Here is a 15,063-nt window from a genome sequence, read left to right as displayed (position 1 = left end):
GGGGAGCTGTGTTATTGATTTAGTTGATGCACAGTGTCCCCTTTCTAGATGTCAAGTCTGTCTTGATCCAGTGCCTTTGATCTCCAGACCACCACCCAGGAGGTAATAAGCAGTATCGAATGTGATGCACAATGCACTGCAAAAGGCTGGCTTGCAGCTGGGTTAATACCAGCAGGCATGATGTGGGGGTGACGGTTTTGGACTGGGGTGTACAAAGTTAAAAATCACACCACACCAGGTTATAGTCCAACAGGTTTATTTGGCAGTATACGCTTTCAGAGCGCCGCTCCTTCCTCACGTAGCAACCAGACGAAAGAGCAGCGTTACAAAAGCTTGTATTTCCAACTAATACCAGCAGTGGCAGACTGAGATGATAATTAATCATTGAGTGAGTGATAATTAATCACGTAACAGCCTCAATGAGCAAGAGGGCAGGAATGTTGACATTGCTCGCTGCTCAAGAACTGAGTACACGTAGAGGCAGGAAGACAAGACTGTGCTCATCATCTGACTAATTTGTGTTTTATCCACTCGGATGTGGGCCTCGCTGTTTGTGCCAACATTAATTGCCCATCCCTAAATTCTCTTCTGAAGGTGGTGGCGAGCAGCCTTTTTTTTTTACCGCTTTAGCTGCAAAGGAAGCTGGAAGAACACAGCAAAGTCAGCCTCTTGGTTTTGCCTGGCTTGCTGTGATGTTCCAACCTCCCGACTGTGTACTTTGGATTTCAGCATTTGCAGGTTTTTTTGTCTCTTTAGTCAATGCAGTGCCTGCGTCGGCGCCAGTGACAACAGAAGGTCCCGCCCACAGGTTGAAGAACGGAGAGAATAATAGGCTGACAGGAACATGAATGATGTCCCATGTGTCGAATTGGATAGCCGACTTTAACTGAGTGTGTTTCTGATCGGAAGTCGGCAGGCAGGATGACAGAATTCTCCTTAAACTGAAGGTGAATTCACGGGAGATCGGGGTGCAATCTGACAAGTAATTGTGACAAACTACAGTGTAAAGGCACAACCATTCGTTAGACTTTCATCGCCAGGTCTGACTTGCTTTTCGTTTAAAGCTTTTCGCTCGACTCGTTCTTAATGAACACGGTGAAATCCACCGGTTTAAAAAAAAACATTGTTGCGGGGCAAAAGGAATTTAGGGAGGTTTTTGAATGCACCAAGTCTTCGCTAATTAAAGAATGTTGCAGAGGGTTCATTTTATTGGTGCTCGCTTTGTAGTGATGCTGCTCTGCTCGAGCTGTTCCTTGAAGGGAGGGAGTTACATTCATGTTTTGCAGCAAAGTATGTGACATGAAGTAGTTTTACTTGTGTCGGTACTTCAATACAAAATTTAAATCCGTCTGTGAAGTGGAGAAACCAACTGAAGCCTTGCGTCTTGGAGGTTATACACGACTTCCTGGTGTTGAAATATTTTCGTCTGCACAAGTGGCTCGTGGTGTATTTTAAAAAATTCTATACCAAGAAGGATAGAAGTATTTTTCGGCTCAAATGTGAAAAATGGAGTGCTGTAAAGATCCCACTGAAGGAGAAATTTGAAGGTTGGAGAGTAGGGGAGGTGAGGGATGGAAAATCAAATCCCTGAGAGATTGTAAATTTAAAGGGGCCATCAGTACGGTATTTCATGTTGGGCCAATGACTGGGTACGACATTCAGAATCAAGTTAAATTTCTATTACTCACATCCATTCTGAAGAGATGGTAAAGACGCTGGGTGAGCCTGAGGCCGAGCATTTTTAGAAATATTTCCAAAAGATCGGCACCATTTTGTCTTTCATCTCTTGAATCAATGTTTTAAATTCAGCATTACTTCTTGGACTAGCAGGTGGCCTGTGTCAGTATCTGTTGTTTTTATAATTATTGTAATACACAATATTAGAGCAAATATTGTCTCCTCCTGCGCTGTAACAATTTGTAGAGTGGTCGTATTTCCCAGCATTTGCTGCTCTTGTTCTTTTGACGTAGTCGAGGTTAGTGCATGGGATTTGGGGTAGTGACCTGGATGGGGGAAAAAAAAACTGGCTAGCGGACGGAAAACAAAGAGCAGGAATAAATGGGTCATTTTCTGAAAGGCAGGCAGCAATTTATGAGGTACTACAGGGATTAGTGCTTGGACACCAGCTAGTTGCAATTTTCACTAATTATTTAGATGAGTGAATTAAACTAATATCTTCAAGTATGCTGATAATACAAAGCTGGAGGAGGAGAGTGGATGCATCAGTGTTCAACAAGTGGACAAATGCATGGCAGATGATATATGACGTCAATAATGTGAGATTATCTACTTTGTAGCAAAAACAGAAAGGCCGATTATTATCTGAATGGCAATACATTGCAAATGGGATGAGACCCACGTGTCCTTGTACATACATTGCTGAAAGCAAGTGTGTGGTGAAGCAGGTATGTTGGCCTTGGTAAGACCACTCCTGGAATAAGATGAAAGTGAGGACTGCAGATGCTGGAAATCAGAGTCTGGATTAGTGGTGCTGGAAAAGCACAGCAGGTCAGGCAGCATACAAGGAGCAGGAAAATCGACATTTCAGGACTGATGAAGTGCTTTTGCCCGAAACATTGACTTTCCTGCTCCTCGGATGCTGCCTGACCTGCTGTGCTTTTCCAGCACCACTTTAATCTACTCTCCTGGAATTACGCCCACTTCAAGGGACAACACCACAGTGGCTCAGTGGTTAGCACTGCTGCCACATAGCATCACGGACCCGGGTTCAATTCCACCCTCTGGTGACTCTGGTGGAGTTTGCACGTTCTCCTCGTGTCTGCGTGGGTTTCTTCTGGGTGCTCTGGTTTCCTCCCACTGTCCAAAGATGTGCAGGCTAGGTGGAATTGCCATAGGAAATGCAGAGTTACAGGGATAGGATAAGGGTGGGGGGAGGCAGATCTGGGTGGGATGCTCTTCGGAAGGTCAGTGTGGACTTGATGAGCTGAATGACCTACTTCTTCACTATAGGGATTTCATATTGTGTGCAGTTTCAGCCTCCTTCAGTCCACCATGTCTATGCTACCCAACAAATACCCAACTACACTAATCCCATTTATCTACATTTGGTCATTGGCCTACTATTTCCTGTCATTTTAAGTGCTCATCTTGTTGCTTCTAAATTGTTGTGTAAGTACCTGGCTCCACCACACTCTCATGCAGCACATTACATAGTCCTTCGTGCAGGTGCTTAGTTCCTCGGAAGTGCCAGGTAGACAGACTGGTGAAGAAGGCATTTAGCATGCTGGCCTTTTTCGGTCAGAGCATTGAATGTAGGGGTCGGGATACCATGTTATGGTTGTGCATGACGTTGATTAGGCCACATTTGAAATATTGTGTACAATTATGATCACCCTCTATAGGAAGGATGTTATTAACCTGGAAAGGTTGTAAAAAAACTTTTACAAAGATGTTACCAAGACTGTTTGGGTTATAAGGATAGGCTGGGACTTTCTTCCCTGGAGCATAGGAGGCTGAGGAGTAACTCTAGTTTGGTTTATAAAATCATAAGGAGCACAGGGTGAATATCCAAGGTCATATATCCAAAGGTTTAAGGTGAGAGGGATCCGAGGAGTAACATTTTCTCAAGGTAGTATGTGTATGGAGTAAACTGCAATTACAACATTTAAAAGATATTTGGACAGGTATGTGGATAGGAAAGGTTCAGAGGGATATGGCCAAATGCAGGCAAATGGGACTAGTTCAGTTTAGGTATTCTGGTCGGCATAGACAAGTTTGGCCAAAGAGGCTGTTTCTGTGCTACATAACTCTACATATTTCTCCCACTCTGGGTGAAATAAACTTTCTCAGACCTCCTGAAACACCTGCTCCTCCTCCTTTCCATTTCCATTCTCTGATCATAAGCATCTCTTCACCATGGCAGGCATGTTTATCATCTACCCTGTCTGTGCCTCTCCGAATTTGGTATATCTCAATCAGACTCTCCCCTCTGCTCCAGGGAAAATAAATCCTGCCCATCCAAACTCTTCTCACAACTGAGACTTTCTATCACAGGCAACATCCTGGTGAATCTCCTCTACGTCTTCTTCAGTGCAGTTGTATCATCTTGATTGTGTAGTGACCAGAATTGCATGTGATATTCTATGGCCTAACTAATGTTGTAACAAGACTTTGTTGCTTCAATGTTCTACGCCCTAGCTAATGAAGGTAACCATCTCATATGCCTTCTTCACCACCAGTCATCTGTAATGACTCCTTCAGGGATTTATGGAGTTTTACACCAAGATCCCTTTGTTCCTCAGTAGTCCCTAGGAATCTACTTATTTTGTGTCCTTTCCTTTATTAGACCTTGCAAAATGCATCACCTTACCAGGATGAAAATTTCTTGTGCCATTGCTCTGCCCAATTTACAGTTGATCAATATCAGATTGTAGCCATCCTCCTCACGATCAATAACACTATCAAATTTCATGTCATCTGCAAGCTTATCCTGTCTGTATTCACACCCAAGTTGTAATGTACATACCTAACACCAAGAATCCCTGCACCGATCCCTGTGGTACATTGCTGATTGTGGACTTCCAATTACAAAAAACAACCTTCCACCATCACTGTTGGCCTCCTATTTATAAGTCAGTTTTGGATCCAGTTTACCAACTTACCTTGGAGTCTATAGGCTCTTATCTTTTTGGGCCAGCCTTTCATGTGGGTTCTTGTCAAAAGCCTTACTGATGTCATAGAGTCATGTAGCACGGAGACAGGCCCTTTGGTCCAATTTGTTGCCACCAACCAAGTTCCCAAACTAAACTACTCCCACTTGCCTGTGTTTGGCCCAAAGCCCTCTAAACCTTTCCTATTCATGTATCCTGTCCAAATTTCTTTTAAATTTTGTAACTATATCTGCATCTACCACATCCCATGGAAGTTCATTCCACATTCAAACCACCCTCTATATGAAAAAAGTTGCCCCTCAGATCCCTTTTTAAATCCTTCTCCTCTCACCTTAAAAATATGGCTCCTCATTTTGAATTCCCCCATCCTAGGGAAAAAACCTTTGCGATTCACCTTATCTATACTCATAATTTTTAAACCTCTAAGGTTACCCCTTAACTTCCTACGCTCCAGCGTTTCCCTATAACTCAAACATCCTAGTAAATCTTCTCTGAACCCTCTCCAATTTAATAATGTCCTTCCTTCAACATGTCTACCAGAACTGTACAGAATATTCCAAATGTGGCCTCACCAACATCCTGTACAACCTCAATATGAAATTCCAATTCCCAATACTCAGTGGTCTGAGCAATGAAGGCAAGAGTGCTAAATGCTGCCTTAACCACCCTGTTGACATGTGACACAAATTTCAAAGAATTCCCTCGGTCTCTCTGTTCAAAAACACTACCCAGGGCCCTCCTATTAACTGTGTAAGTCCTGTCCTTGTTTGTTATACTAGAAGTCCATATAAACCACATTAACTACACTACCGTCATCAATATATGCAATCACCATTTCAAAAAACTCAGTTAAGTTAGTCAGATAGCATCTCGCAGGAAGGCTGTTCTGTATATGCGGGGAGTGCAACAAAGTTTTACCAGACTGACAGGAAGAGAAACTGGATAATTTAGGACTATATTCACTGGAATTTGAGAAGAATGATCTCATAGAAACCTATACAATTCTGACAGGGTAAATACAAGATTTAAAAGGCGTCTAGATGGGTATATGAAGAGGAAGGGTTTAGAGGGATATGGGTCAAGTGCTGGCAAATGGGATTAGATTGGGTTAGGGTATCTGGCTGGCAAGGATGTGTTGGACCAAAGCATCTGTTTCCGTGCTGTACATCTCTATGACTCTAAGAACAATGTTCCCAATGACCACAAAGTCCAGAACCAGGGTCACAGTCTAAGGATATGGGGGAGACTTTTTTTTTTAACCCAGAGGGTGGTGAGCCTGTGGAATTCACTGCCACGGAAAGGAGTTGGGGCCAAAAGATTCAAACATCTTTAATGGCTTCATCAATGACATTTCCTTATCATGGTCAGAAGCTGGGTTGTTTGCTGATGATTCCACAATCATGACTTCTCAGATGCTGGAACAGCTATTTCCAAATGCAACAAGATCTGGATAATAGCCTTGGACTAACAAGTGGCAAGAAACATTCACACCACACCAGAGTCATGCAGTGAACATCTCCAAAACAAATCAATTCTTATCCTTTGACATTCAGTGGCATGACTATTACTGATTTCCTAAATGCCAACACCTTGGGATTATCATTGACCAGACACTGAACTCAACTAGCCATACAAATAGTGTGGCTAAAGAGCACGTCAAATGCCAGAAATCCTGCAACTCGTGGTAACTCAACTTCTGACCTCCTCCTCCTCCTCCTTCTCCTCCGTCCCTTTCTTCTCCTCCTCCCTCTTTTGCCCCCCCCCCCCCCCACCTCCAAACTCCAAAAGCCTGTCCTCTGTCTACAAGGCACAAGTCAGAAATATCATGGACTGCTCCCGACCTACCTGGATGAATGCAGCTCCAACAACCCTCAAGAAGCTTGACCCCATCCAAGACAAAGCAGTCACTTGATTGGCACCATATCCACAAATATTCACATCCTCCATCACCAATGTTCAGTTATAGCAGTGTGAACCATTTACAAGTTGTCCTGTAAAAATTCATCAAAGCTCCTGAGATAGCATCTTCTAAGCCCATAATCCCTACCACCAAGCATGATCAGCGCAGCACATACATGGGAAAACCAAGTTCCACTCCAAGCCATTCACCATCCAAACTTGGAAATATATTGCTATTCCCTCAGTGTTACTGGGTTAAAATCCTAGGACTCCCTCCCTCACAGCATTTTGTGTCGACTTACACTAAATGAACTGCAGCAGTTCAAGAAGGTATGTCACGACCACTTACTGAAGAGTAACTATGGATGGGCAATAAATGTTGGCCTGACCAGTAATATTCACATTCCATGAAGTAATTTTAACAAAGGCAATTCTTTTGGGGAGGAAGATCTTCCAAATTGATGGTAATATTAAAAGATATTGGGAAGAGTTTTGACTGTCATGGGAAAGTTGGTCCTGGTGTGGACAGGGGTTATAGCCTGAAAAATTGGGTCATGTCAGGAACCCAACAGGATTCTGACCACATCTTAGTCTTGCCATGTGGATGTGTAGGCAGCCACCTCTCTTGCACCACAGAGATGTTGGGTAACTTTTCAATATTTAAGTACTCAATTGACTTAGCATTCTGCATTAACAGCTAGTGCACAGGTTTCCCAAGACTGAGTGCACTCTACAGTCAGCCAGGTTTGGACAAAGCAGGGAGTCATTGTTCATTAAAACAGGCTGAGTTCCTTTAAACAGTGAAATTAGATAACTGCAACCCTGCCTGGACAAGAGGCTGCAGACCACTGCAGTTTGTTTGAGTACGTTTTTGCTACTTGACAGGTGAGTTCCACTTTGCTGCAAGTCATCTGTAATGGATGTGACTCATTTTGATGTCCTTTCCACTGCTGTCAATCTTCAGTGCAGCATGGCAGCAGCTGGTGAAGCTTTACACTAATAAGGAACGTGAAGAGCAGGCACCACTAGCATTGTCAATAACTCTTGGCCTCAGCCACAGACTGATCCACAGGACAGATAGACATATCATTTTTGTCGAGAAAGTGAGGTCTGCAGATGCTGCAGATCAGAGCTGAAAATGTGTTGCTGGAACAGCGCAGCAGGTCAGGCAGCATCCAGGGAACAGGAGAATCGACATTTCGGGCATGAGCCCTTCTTCATATCATTTTTGTCCTCTTGAATGTCACATAGCAGTGTATTTCAGACTACGCCTTTGCTGAGCACTCCCTCAGCTACATGCTTGTTCTGAGACTGTGGACCTCTTCCTCACATTCTTGGCAATTATCATCTTATTTCAGTCCTCAGATTCCCCAGAAGATCCTTTAGTTTAGAGTCTGAGAGCTGGAGAGAAGTGTGGACAGCTTCCCAAGTACTCTTTTCCTTTTCTGTAGTTGCTGAAGCCTCAGGAATCAATGTATGGTTCACCTCTGCTGATGATAATGATAAATGAATCTGCCTCTACCACATTCTCAAGCCTTACATTCCAGATCGTAACCACTCGCTGCACAAAGGTTTTCTATTATTATTGTTTCTTTTCCCACTTATCTTAACTCTATACCATCCAGTTCTTAGTTCTTCCACCAATGGGAACAGTTTCTCCCTGCCTACTCATGGCTTTATACTCATACATCAAATTTAAAACTGTGCCTTGTGTACCAAGGCCATGGTCGTTAATATATATTAGAAAGAGTAGGGATTCTAACAGCAAGCTCTGCAAAATCACACTGTAGGTTATTCGTCAGTCTACGTTTTCCAAGTGACAATTAATTTTGTCACAAAGGCATTTCCACCACAAAAATTAAAATGGCTGGCTTCTAATTGTTAAGCTTACATTTACAACCTTTTATGAATGAGGTTTTAACATTTGCAATTCTCTAGACCTCTATCATCACCCAAATATCTGTGGAGGATTGGAAAAGTATGACATATGCCTCTGAAATTTTTCCCCTCCTTTCTCTCGATTATTGGATCCATCTTAGTGTTGAATCAACCTTAACTACAGACAGTGTATCCAATATCTCCTTCTTATCAATCTTAAACCTGTAAATTGTCTGATCTTATTCCTCTGGGCAGCATCACCTTCCTTCGTACAAACAGATGTAAAGTGTTGGTTTAGCACTTCAGGCATGTTCCTTGCTTCTAGGTAAATCCTCTTTCTGTATCCTCAAACTTTTGGATCCCCTTTTACCTCTCAGTTTCTTTTCATTCTCAATCCTCTGTTTATGTTGCTTGCTTTCTCAATTCCTCTCTGAACCTTTTTATATTGAATTTGATTTGTCAATTGTATTATTTATCTACCACCTCTCAAGAATACTCATTTATCTGCTTCAGATTAGTCTCTATCTCTTCTGTCATCCAAGGAGCTATAAATTTGATTGCTGTCCATTTCCTAAAGTTCATGAGAATAAACTTACACTGTGCCTGACCTATCTCTTCTTTAAAGGCAGCCTGTTGTTTAGTTGCTGTTTTGCCTGTAATTCTTTGATTTCAATTTATTTGGCACAGGTCCGTTCTTACCCTATTGAACTGGATTTTCTCCAAATTAATTATTCTTACATTGGTTTGCTTATTATCCATTTTCTCTAGCCAAGATGATATCATTGCTCTCCTAAATGTTCTCCTACTGTCATTAAGTTAAAACATCTTTGCAAATACCAGTGACCTCCCACAATGTGGGACTATCAAATAAAATTCAGTCCAGTAATTGTGAATGTCGAGTAGAAGGAGGGGCTTGTCAAATCTTCCTGCTTAGTTCTTGGCTTACAGCATGCAACTTGCTTTCTCCAGGATGGTCTTCAATGTTTGGAAAGGCATATTAAACTACCATTTCTTTCTTCTATATACAATCTATTATGTTTTTACTTCCAAAATATATGCAAACTCTAATTGAAATTGAGCAGCATTATTGGATGTTCGGTAAAAATTCAAGGTTTTATTTGCATTGGTAAGTTTGTTCAGAGGTTGCTTCTCATCAAAATGAATTGATGTGATCTTTGGGAAGAAAGAACAAAGAGTAGAGAGGCTGCACTTGATTTTTCAGTTGTCATACAGAATGATCTTGTTATTCCTGCCAGTAGCTGAGATCGTACTTATATTTCCAGCAGAACTGATTTTGGGAAATACGTTTTACCTCTGTACAACATTGAGGGAATCCTGCCTCTGCCTGTTGGGGAACCTAGGTACAGTCAAAAAATTAGAACCATACTTTACACAGTGAAACCAGGAAAGACTTTTTTCTCGCATAGAGTGGTGGAAGACTGATGCCACATCAGATATTACATTTTACAATTGAGGTGGATTTAATTATCAAATATACTAAGAGATATAGGGCAAAGATATGCAAAAATCTGCTCCCAGCATTGATGTAAGATTGGAAGTAATCTGTCTCGCATAGAGTGGTGGAAGACTGATGCCACATCAGATATTACATTTTACAATTGAGGTGGATTTAATTATCAAATATACCAAGAGATATAGGGCAAAGATGGGTATATGATCAGCCAAGATCTGATTGAAGATCCAAATAGCCTATTCTTGTTCTTCTATTTTGAGAAAAATATGCAAAAATCTGCTCCCAGCATTGATGTAAGATTGGAAGTAATCTGACTAGTTGGAAGTTTTCTGTAATTTCAGATATTAACATGCATCATCATGTTGAACAATCTGTGGAGAACAGTTCTTTCTTGGGGCTGGTCGGCTGGAAGTGAGGTGTCAATGTTTGTGTCATTCACAGAGTGGCTTGTGAGCCTCATCTTAGGCTTGCATTCTCTCAGTGAAGATATCAGTTGTCAGCCAGTCAAGGCACTGGATTGTTAGCTCTACCATCTACCCTCTCTCTTCCTAACAGAGTGGCTACTCCTGTTGTTAGGAGATCTTGACACCATTTTTGCTGTAATTGGTCATGCACTTCCCATGTGTTAATTTTCGCAGAGCAGACTTTCATTGAGGCTTTGAAATTGGCTTTGCAGCATTTTCTTTGACTTTTGTGTGTATGGACGCCCTGGCATAGTTTTAAGTAGAGAACCATTCAAACAGTTTAGACAAAGTGTCCATCTCAGCTAATGTGAGATATCCTCACACGATGCTTAACATTATTATTTTATTTTCTCTCACTTAATTTACAAGGTCACTGTGAGGCAGTATTGATGATTTTGGACTTGATATAGGATTTATAAATTACCCAAGCTTCAGCATGAGAGTGAAGAGTAGAGAGAGCTGACCCTGATAAATTAAGAGTTTGGTGTCAGGTCTGATATCATGATTCTCAATTCAAATGCACATAATAAAAACTTACAGGACTTGGTGCTGCTTTGTTTTTGAGGCTGATCTGCCTTGCATGATCTGCAGTCATGATTTATGGAGTCATAGAGGGAAACAGACCCTTTGGTCCAACTCGTCCATGCCGACCAGATATTCAAATCTAATTTAGTCCCATTTGCCAGCATTTGGCTATATCCCTCTAAACTCTTCCTATTCGTATACACATCCAGATGCTTTTTAAATACTGTAATTGTACCAAATTCCATCACTTCCTCTGGCAGCTCATTTCATACACACACCACTCTCTACGTGAAGAAGTTGCCCTTACGTCCCTTTTACATCTTTCCCCTCTCACCTTAAACCTATGCCCTCTAGTTCCAGACACCTCTACCCCAGGCAAAAGATTTTGTCTGTTTATCCTATCCATGCCCCTCATGATTTTATAAACCTCTATAAGGTCACCCCTCAGCCTCCGATGCTCCAGGGAAAACAGCCCCAGCCTGTTCAGCCTCTCCCTATAGCTCAAATCCTCCAACCCTGGAAATATCCTTGTAAATCTTTTCTGAACCCTTTCAAGTTTCACAACATCCTTCCGATAGGAAGGAGACCAGAATTGCACGCAATATTCCAATGTGGCCTAATCAATGTCCTATACAGCTGCTGCAACATGACCTCCCAACTCCTGTACTCAATACTCTGACCAATAAAGGAAAGCATACCAAACGCCACCTTCACTATCCTATCTACCTGTAGTTTTATTTCGCATTAGGAGTTAAGGACCAAGGGATAATCCTTTTAAACTGTACTGTTTTCTTTTAAGGTTTAAAAACCAATCACGATGTCGTATGTGAGTGATGAACTGTACAAGTACATAAGAGGGAGAATGACAGAGTTTTTAAAAATTAACACAGTGGAATTGTTACCACATCTTCCTTGCCTTACTCAGATGGACCAGGTAACTTCACTTCTATTGCAAAAGAAGGTTTTGCTGCACATTTATTTGGATCTAAGATAATATCAGTTTTGTTAGTTCAACATTGCTTTATCCAAACTTCTTAATATAGAAAATGTAACTTTTACCCTTGTTATATTAAAAAGTGTTTGCTTAGCTGTGCTTAGAGCAATTGTTTTGTTTGTGGAAGTATGAGAGCTGGAATTTGAAGACTTACTTTGATCATACAATAACAGTTTCACAAGGCATGATTTAAAAACATTACAGGTGGATTTAAAATTCCAGTTCCTCCCCTCACCCTAATGCCCTCCCCATCCAAAAGGCAGGAATGGGGTGGAAAGCAGGAAGGTTGTATCATTGGACAGCAGGCCATGAGATGGGATGCCTGTGGCATTCTTGATCCCTTGATTTAGTTGCACTCAGGCAAGTTGAGGGAGCCATCCCCACTTTGAGACTGATTTGAGGCCCTTCAGCAGTCAATAAAAGGTAACTCAAGGACTTTGTCCTGAAAATATTAGCATTATTCCAGTGCAAAGCTCTTATAGCATGTAGTAGTACTTCTGAGTCAGGAGGTTAGGATTCAAATTCCATTTGTTTCAGGGGGTGCAATGTCATCTCTGCACAGGTTGATTAAAAAATATCTATTCTACTATTGAGGAATAATGTTGTGGTCTGTCCTGCAGAATTAATTGTAGGGCAGGGCACCTGATCAGGCACCCTATGCCCCAGCAGCAAGGACTCCTACTTCCACTGGGATTTCCCCTTCAATGCTGTCCACAATTCCTCTTTCCCTGTCCCTAGAACCAGCTCAACTGGCTGCAGTGATCCTGTCCCACTCACCCTGGAGGCCAAGAGCAGAGGCTAATACTGGGGCACCAAGGAGGTATCTCATCTGTCTGGCCGCTAGCTGTTGATCTTCAAAGGCTAGAATCATCCATGGCAGGTAGTAAATTTGTGCTGGAGGCTGCTGGAAATGGAAGGTTTGTCACCTATTTCTAGCTGGAAGATGGTCTTGAGCTTCAATTTCCACCCCTATGTAACTTGCCTCTGATTGGAATGTAAGAAATATTAAATTATTGCATTTGATTTATTCACACTTTCACTTCATTAAGACAGGGAGACTCCCTGCAGCTTCTGCATCCTGCACTGGGAAAAGCACTTCTGCCAAATCACTTCACTGTGTTATTTTCAAATTCCCTATGGTCCAACCTATCACAACCCCCACCCACTCACCTTTTATCCAAACCTTTGTGGAGTTACCAACCTGCTGAATGGCATCCTCATTTGATGAGTTTGAGTGGTACAACTTAAAAGTTGCTTAATAGAAATTTTAAAAATCACACAACCACAGGTTATAGTCCAACAGGAAGCACTAGCTTTCAGAGCGCTGCTCCTTCATCAGGTGGTTGTGGAGGATACAATTATAAGATACAGAATTTATGGAATTGTATCTTACAATTGTGTCCTCCACAACCACCTGATGAAGGAGCAGCGCTCTGAAAGCTAGTGCTTCCAATTAAACCTGTTGGACTATAATCTGGTGTTGTGAGATTTTTAACTTTGTACACCCCAGTTCAACACCGGCATCTCCAAATCTTTAATAGAAATTGTTCTTTTGAAATAAAAAGAGTGGCAGTGTGGTGATGGAAAGAAAGTAAAAGGAAATGCATACAACGGAGGATGAAAAGCTGTGCAACTTAAAGAATAAAGGTGAGAATATAGATGAAAATTTGAGGATTTCTCATAGTGGGATGGAAAATAAAGGATGATTTTCCAAACTCTCTCCTGAACCATACATTTCAAACAACGAGCTCTCCTTTCACTTGTTTAGGAGAAAATACGAGCCGAAGCCAAATATGAAGGAAATGAGGCAGCTGTACCTCTTTTTTTGGATTTTGTTAGAAGACGGCGGAATTGGGAAAGGGAATTGATAAACGCACTACGGAACAAAGAATACAATGATCTTGCAGACATTTTGGAACACAAACTTGAATGTTTAGCTCCAAAAAGTAAGTATATTTGCTGTGATTCTTATCTTAAAACATTGCATTTTTATTTGGATTTTAGATATTTTCTAATTCCCAAGTTGGGAGATATTATGATACACTGCCGGAGCAAGTCAGACTTGAACCTGGGTCTGATGGCTCCAAGGTAGGGATTCTACCACTGCACTACAACAGGCCCTTATTTAGGATTTATGCTTAACATTGTAGTTTTTGAAAACGGGAATACAGTAAATCCCCGTTTTAAGTTACCTCATTCAACATTGTTTCACATCAGTCCTGTGGGTATAAAAAACATGGTCATGCACTGAAGATTAAAACAGTCACACATGTTTTTTGCAGGGGCTGACAATCTGCCTCAGTCTGTACCACTTTGGAGCAAACTGTTTGCCTTGACTGATGCCTGTCTCCCTTCATTCCCTGCCCTCCAACTCTCCTGACTCCTTCACTAACACTTTCACCACATCCTCTGACACCCTACTTCCCTTGAATGCTCCCTCCTCATGCCCCAACCTACCCAACCCCTTTTCCCAATGACCTCTCTTCCCCCCCACAACCTCTCCTCAGCCCATATATCCCCATCTCCCCCAAAACTTCTCCATTTCACCCAGAATCAAAATGTCCCCTCCTGACCTATAAACTCCACCTCCCTAACAGCTCCCACAAGCCCCCTTCTAAGGCTCTGAAGAAGGAATTAGTGCTCAACAACCATGCTGTTAAGCCAGTGGCATGTATGATTAGACTCTTTAGTTAACAACTCTTAACTCTCGAGAAGCACAATTTAGAACATAGAACATAGAACAATACAGCACAGAACAGGCCCTTCGGCCCACGATGTTGTGCCGAACTTCTAACCTAGATTAAGTACCCATCCATGTAGCTATCCAAATGTCGCTTAAAGGTCGCCAATGATTCCGACTCTACTACTCCCACGGGCAGCGCATTCCATGCCCCCACCACTCTCTGGGTAAAGAACCCACCCCTGACATCTCCCCTATACCTTCCACCCTTCACCTTAAATTTATGTCCCCTTGTAACACTCTGTTGTACCCGGGGAAAAAGTTTCTGACTGTCTACTCTATCTATTCCTCTGATCATCTTATAAACCTCTATCAAGTCACCCCTCATCCTTCGCCGTTCCAACGAGAAAAGGCCGAGAACTCTCAACCTATCCTCGTACGACTTCCTCTCCATTCCAGGCAACATCCTGGAAAATCTTCTCTGCACCCTCTCCAAAGCTTCCACATCCTTCCTATAG

General features: G+C 42.0%; 1 protein-coding gene across 3 annotated transcripts in view; it reads left to right on the top strand.

Moving 5' to 3' along the window:
• The first annotated feature begins 449 nt into the window (after nt 1–449).
• The window catches only part of mavs (mitochondrial antiviral signaling protein), a 36,170-nt gene continuing 21,556 nt past the window's right edge, over nt 450–15,063 (top strand). The window contains exons 1-3 of one of the 3 annotated variants that reach the window (XM_043700574.1): nt 450–947; nt 11,671–11,805; nt 13,634–13,811. In XM_043700574.1, the coding sequence (XP_043556509.1) occupies nt 11,689–11,805; nt 13,634–13,811 (295 nt within the window). In that variant the 5' untranslated portion in view covers nt 450–947; nt 11,671–11,688. Of the gene's footprint in view, nt 1,041–11,670; nt 11,806–13,633; nt 13,812–15,063 lie in introns of all 3 variants that reach the window. The other 2 variants (XM_043700483.1, XM_043700665.1) reach the window with 2 other exon arrangements.

This window comes from Chiloscyllium plagiosum, chromosome 1, assembly GCF_004010195.1.
Source record: "Chiloscyllium plagiosum isolate BGI_BamShark_2017 chromosome 1, ASM401019v2, whole genome shotgun sequence".
In the NCBI taxonomy this organism is placed as follows: Eukaryota; Metazoa; Chordata; class Chondrichthyes; order Orectolobiformes; family Hemiscylliidae; genus Chiloscyllium; species Chiloscyllium plagiosum.
This window is presented reverse-complemented; position numbering and strand designations above follow the sequence as displayed.